This window comes from Oratosquilla oratoria, chromosome 12 (genome assembly GCF_046742065.1).
Source record: "Oratosquilla oratoria isolate Oo_2021 chromosome 12, ASM4674206v1, whole genome shotgun sequence".
NCBI lineage: Eukaryota > Metazoa > Arthropoda > Malacostraca > Stomatopoda > Squillidae > Oratosquilla > Oratosquilla oratoria.
The window spans coordinates 24,572,860-24,579,731 of NC_134788.1; the positions used below are offsets into that span (position 1 = coordinate 24,572,860).

The 6,872-nt window shown below is 39.4% G+C and overlaps 1 protein-coding gene across 1 annotated transcript; it reads left to right on the forward strand.

The window, feature by feature from the left end:
- On the forward strand, positions 1-663 carry LOC143030286 (zinc finger BED domain-containing protein 5-like). Its single transcript, XM_076193439.1, has one exon. The coding sequence runs from the start codon at positions 1-3 to the stop codon at positions 661-663; it is 663 nt and encodes a 220-aa protein (XP_076049554.1).
- Positions 664-6,872: the final 6,209 nt, after the last annotated feature.

The following is a 6,872-nucleotide window of genomic DNA, read 5'->3' on the forward strand; positions in this document are numbered from 1 at the left end:
ATGAAACTGGCTTATCTCAATGATATATTTTCTCGCATCAATGCAGTCAACAGATCACTTCAAGGTTACTCGGCAACTGTGATTGATTTTGTGGACAAACTGCGAGCTTTTCAAATGAAACTCAATCTTTGGCAAGAAAAAGTCACAGCGGGTCGGTATGATGCTTTTGATAATATGAGCGATAGCTTGTCAGTTCTGTGTAAAGATGATGTGAATGAGGTCAGTGGTCTCATCCATAAGCACTTAGTTTCTCTCAGCCAAGAGTTAGAAAATTATTTTCCTGATATCACAGACTTAGATTGCCAGCTCATTCGAAATCCATTAAAGGTGGACCCTACATCCCTTCCAGATGAATTGCAAGAAGAATTCATCGACTTTGTCAATGACTCAACTGCAAAAGATTCTTTTGATAGTTTGCCATTGACCAGATTCTGGACAGCAATGGCTTGTTCTTATCCTACTTTAGCAAAGAATTGTGTACGGAACCTCCCGATGTTTACATCCACATACCGCTGTGAGCAGGGATTCTCAGCATTGCGCTTGATTAAAAACAAGTTATGTTCACGTCTTGCAGTCAAAGATGACATAAGAGTGGTTCTTTCAAAGACTATGCCAAGGATTGACTTGTTGGTAGCAAATAAACAGGCCCAACCATCTCACTGAATTGTCTATACTTGCATTTTAATGTAGTAACATGTGTCTGTGCTACAATTTAAGCTTAATAAACTAAGCCAATTAACCATGCATTTTTCATCCTTACTGATGCTGCATTGTGGGTAAGGGGTACGTGACTGATACTGAAAGACTTCAAGAGGCACATATGATTAAAAAGGTTGAGAAGCCCTGCTCTAGAGCTCCATGCTGAGTTACATTCCTTGCATGAGGATGAATCCCCTGGGGATCCTATTTTGCAGGCTAGCGAGTTGGAGCCCTTTGAAGAGGCCTCAAACTTGGAGGAGGTTATTTCTTTGCAAAACGACTGTGTCGCTCCGGAACCTACCTCTTTGAGACCTTCTCATAAGACTGCGCTAGTCTCTAGAGACCAAGTAAGGTCTCTAGCACTTAAAAAGTTATTAAAAAATTTCCCCGAAAGTGTTGTATTCATTAAACACTTTCTTTTTGCCGTCGGGGAGGTTGTGGCAATTGTTATTGGGAACCGTAATGTTTTCCTTAGCTCGGTAACTTTCCCTCAAAGTGTTATTTTCTTCGATTCAGGAGCTTTCCTGAAACTTCGAACCACGCCTATCGTAACTTTAGATAAGATGCTTAAACTCCCCTCCTCTTTATTTTGTTTATTAAATCTGTGTAACAATTTTGGTTTAATAAATCGGGAATTACTTTATGTAAAAATTAACTCGTGGCCTTCTGAGCTCTTTTCGAACTCGTTCGAGTCCCTTGGAACACGGCGCATACTAAGGTCGGAAGTTTCAGTATTGCCGTCCTGCGGAAACTCGTCATCGAAACGGATAGATACGTCATCCAGCGGACATGGCGTCATCAGCGGAATTATGACCGTAATGTCTCTTTTTTTCTTAAATTCAGAAATATATGGTAGAAGAAATAAAATTACAAATCGATATGTCTTGTTATTGTATTCCCTAAATTAAAATCGGTTTAATTACGTACGAATATTACTATGAATGGTGGTACCAAGATCTAAGAATATAAGGTCTAACCACTTCCGACCGAATTTCGAGGGAGTTGGCGCAGCGAGCCCGTGAACGTCACTTGGCTGTTCAAAGTGGGGTTAGCGGGTCCTATAGCTGTCAGTTGAAGTTGGTCCGTCGTTCGAAAATGACGTCGCCTTCGCTCGCACCGCTCCACTCAATTATTTATATTCTGACAAATATTATATAAAAAATATATATATATAATATATATAAAATATTATAGTTCCTGTCTATATATATGAATATATAATATATATGATATATAATATATATATATAATATATAAAATATTATAGTTCCTGTCATCCTTGGCGTTTCACAGTTTTCTTCAATGTATCACAAAGAGAAAATGGACGCATCTAAATGACGTCAGAAGCTGCGCAGAACTACTCCAGCGATTAGACCTCTTTACTTAGACCTTGGGTGGTACAAGGTGAATACCTGCACTGGACTACGGAATTGGCCAGCTTAGTATTTATTGCTAGACTTCCTCGTTGCATTTACCTCCGTGACATATCACAAAACTACCATCCTCCCTCACCTACACTTATCCAGAGTGCAATATAACCTAGGTTGGCCAGATACAAGTCCATATGGCGCATCATTATATTGCAATTATATCACCGGGCAAATCGACAGCTTTCTCAGATACAGCAGTCACCCCTGTGATTTGACTCTAGTACGTTTTCTTTCAGTGTAAATGATGAGAAAAGACGGGAAATGGAGCTACGGACAAACAGCAACACTGCGAGTCTGCGACTCGGAACAGTCAGATTACCCCTGAGCTCAGGACGCAAAAGGACCTACTTTTTTGGAAACCTCAAACCAAGGGATCACGGCTTCGGTTCAGAAGGCCTTCAAGTTCTACTGAATTCAAACTTACCAATGTTTGAAATCCCAATCCGGCAGAAAATTGTGACCGGTAAGTTCTCAAACTATCCATTAAATTATTAAATCTCAATTTCCATAATATTCAGACTCCTCAATAAACATTCAAATTGATTTAAAAGTAGATGTCGGCAATATGATAAATCTGTGTTTACATTCTTCCTGGTGGACCGCCACATTGTTTTCTTCAGTACAAAAATCCAATTTAAGAAATTAACTTCCAAATCTCTCGGTTCACTGTGCACTGATTATGGACACTCGTCAATCGTGTACATATTTTTATTGTGTTGCAGAGGTTATTTCATTATCTGTTCATTACGTGATGTTGCCTGGCTTGATGTTAGTACCACATGACCACTGCCTATTTAGTAATTGGTAGGCAGAGTGTAGTCATGTCAAAGCGCTTATTTATTGTTTGCATTCATGCATAATAGGTATGCAATGACCATATATTCAAAGCCACAAATTAGGTGACACATTCCTTAGGTAACTATATTCTCGGCAAATTCTTTTTAATGCAAAGTTTATGGGTTACAGGAGTATTATCAATTATTTGGGACTGGAATGCTTCAGATAATGCAGTAAAATGTCTTTCAAAACGAACTGTTGCTTCAAAAAATATTAATAATAAATTTACTTTATATCAGAGTTCCAGAAATAGCATCATTCTTCATAACATAACCAAAAAGTAGGCCTATGTTGTCCTTGTGATTTATGAGTAAGATTACCATGGGCACAAATAAGTTTTCACAAAAAATTAATTACAATTCACTTTAATTGACTGATTAACCAAAACTGACCTAGCTATTCTCACCATGCTCCTTGTTTTAGTTGATGGAATTGAAGGGATGGATGGGCGAGTGTCATCTAACCTAGCTGTAGGTAAGGATAGGCATGGTTTGACTGACTAGATTATATTCTGATAGATAAACATCTCATGAATTTGATTATATTCTTCTGGTGCTGTTTCTGCCAACATTGCCTTGTTCACTCATCAATACTGTGTGTGTAGGGGGGTTGGAAGTGTTTCCTGTCAAAAGGAAGCCAATAAAGAATCGCACATTGATTTTTGACATCCTTGATAATTGGATGGGTGTAGGCCTCTGCAAGAAAATACTAATATTCTGTATTTCCAGTTATCTGTGTCATTGTATCCTCCATTATGCTTCGATTTTTTTTTTCCATGTGGCTTCATTTTCTTTGTAATGTTTATTCATCCATTCCTAGGCCTTATAATTTTCATTAATTTTCAATTTACCAGTGACCTCAAGAATTAAATTATATGTTGACTTATGGAGCACAAATATTTAAGTAAAATATTTATAACTTATTCGAAGTGGCTGTTTTCACTAAATAACTATAACTCAACAAGCTACCCTGACAGTGTCTTGTTTTAGTATTTGATGGAAGGTTGGGGGGTGAATCTAACCTATCCTAAGTGTAGGTAGTGACATTTTAGGATATATTGACTAGAAGGAATTTACTTCTCCCACAAAGATGTCAAAAATCTACATTTTGTTTATTTGTAGACTTCTAGATGTATTTCTGTGAAATGTATTCCTGCCAACCTTGAGGTTAGGTTAGGTTAGGTAAGGAATCTCCAAAAAAATGAAAACAAGTCATCGGCTGTAGAAATAAATATCAGATTCCCATGAGTCTATCAAACAATGAATTACAACATCCTTGATTGGTGTGTATGTGTGGCCCTCAGCAAAAATTTGATAAAGATTTCTTATTACTGAGTATGCTATTGTGTCATACATCATACACCGATCTCTTTTTCTTGTGTCCTCTGTATCTTTGCAGTATTTACTCAGCCACTCATTTTCCTTTTTATTTCCTGATTCAGTTTTACTGTCACAGTCTCTTTTATTTATTTTTTCTCATTTTCTGCACAACCTCATAGTTTTTAGTATTTGCTCAACCTTCCGTTTCTTTCATCTTTCATTAAGCTGCTTCCTTAATACGAGTTGTTTGTTCTCTTCCTCTACAGTATTTTGGTTAATGCCCTATTGTATACACTTGTGTTACTCTCAAAAAGTTAGATGTCAAACTTATTGTATATTTTCTTTCAGGTTGAAGGGTAAATATAAATATTTCCTTGGAAGAGGTATCAGAAGATTCTGTATATTCCTCACATAATAAAGAGAATCCTGTGTGGCATCTGCAGCACTCAAATATTGCAAGTCACCTGAAGTATCATGCGATGACCCGTACTTGAGAGATGTCTTTCAAAAGTGTCCTGTGTGATGCAGCTTTCTCAGGAAAGAGTGCTCTGGAATGACAGGTGAAGACTCACACTGGAGAGAAGGCTGTAAAGTTAGAATTGTCTCAAACACACATGATGACCCACACTGGAGAGGAGCCTTTCAAGTGTGTCCTGTGTGATGCAGCTTTCTCAGAAAAGTGTGCTCTCAAATATCATGAGATGACCCACACTGGAGAGGAGCCATTCAAGTGTGACCTGTGCAATGGAGGTTTCTCAGGAAAGAATGCTCTGAAATATCACGTGATGACCCACACCGGAGAGAAGCCTTTCAAGTGTGACCTGTGCATTGCAGCTTTCTCAAGAAAGAATGCTCTCAAATATCACAAAAGGACCCACACTGGAGAGAAGCCTTTCAAGTGTGACCTGTGCCATGCAGCTTTTGCAGGAAAGACTGCTCACAAATATCACATGATGATGCACACTGGAGAGAAGCCTTTTCATTGTGAAATGTGTGATAAATCATTCTTACATAAGAATCATCTTAACCGACATTTAGTGACCCACACTGGAGAGAAGCCTTTCCAATGTGACTTGTGTGATTCATATTTCTCACGTAAGACTTCTCTCAAAGAACACATGATGAACCACACTGGAGAGAAGCCTTTCAAGTGTGACTTATGTGATGCAGCTTACTCAGAAAAGAGTGCTCTCAAATATCACATGATGACCCACACTGGAGAAAAACCTTTCAAGTGTGACCTGTGCAATGCAGCTTTCCCAGTAAAGAGTGGCCTTAAATATCACGTGATGAACCACACTGGAGAGAAGCCTTTCAAGTGTGACCTGTGTGATGCAGCTTTCTCAAGAAAGTGTGATCTTAAATATCATGTGATGACCCACATAGGAGAGAAGCCTTTCAAGTGTGACCTGTGCAATGCAGCTTTCCCAAGAAAGACTGGCCTCAAACGACACGTGATGACCCACACTGGAGAGAAGCCCTTCAAGTGTGACCAGTGCAATGCAGCTTTCTCAAGAAAGTGTGGTCTCAAATATCATTTGATGACCCACACTGGAGAGAAGCCTTTCAAGTGTGACCTGTGCCAAGCATCTTACTCAGAAAAGAGTGCTCTCAAATATCATGTGATGACCCACACTGGAGAGAAGCCTTTCAAGTGTGACCTGTGTGATGCAGCTTTTTCACAAAAGAATACTCTCAAAAATCATGTGATGACCCACACTGGAGAGAAGCCTTTCAAGTGTGGCCTGTGTGATGCAGCTTTCTCAGGAAAGAGTGCTCTCAAATATCATGTGATGACCCACACTGGAGAGAAGCCTTTCAAATGTGGCATGTGTGATGCAGCGTTCTCAAGATTTCATGTTTTTAAATATCACATGATGACCCACACTGGAGAGAAGCCTTTCGAGTGTGACCAATGTGATGCAGCTTTCATACAAAAGTATGCTCTCAATTATCACATGACGACCCACACTGGAGAGAAGCCTTTTGAGTGTATCCTTTGTGATGCAGCTTTTTTGAGAAAGGGTAATCTCAAAGAACACATGAAGACCCACAGTGGAGAAAAGCCTTTCAAGTGTGACCTGTGCCATAAAGCTTACTCACGAAAGCAATCTCTCAAAAAGCACGTGACGACCCACACTGGAGAGAAGCCTTTCAAGTGTAACCTGTGTGATGCAGCTTTCACACAAAAGAATGGTCTCAATTATCACATGATGACCCACACTGGAGAGAAGCCTTTCGAGTGTACCCTTTGCGATGCAGCTTTTTCAAGAAAGTGTAATCTCAAAGAACACATGAAAACCCACACTGGAGAAAAGCCTTTCAAGTGTGACCTGTGTGATGCTGCTTTCTCACAGAAGCAACCTCTGAAATGGCACGTGATGGCCCACACTGGAGAGAAGCCCTTGAAGTGTGACCTTTGTGATGCAGCTTTCTCAAGAAAGGATAGACTTAAAGAACATGTGATGACCCACACTGGAAAGAAGCCTTTCAAATGTGATGTGTGCAATGCAGCCTTCTCAAGAAAGAATGCTCTCAAATGTCATGCAATGACTCACACTGGAAAGAAGCTTTTCAAGTGTGAACA

Coding starts and splice junctions, on each gene's coding strand:
- LOC143030286 (XM_076193439.1), top strand. CDS start 1: ATGAAACTGGCTTATCTCAATGATATATTTTCTCGCATCAATGCAGTC.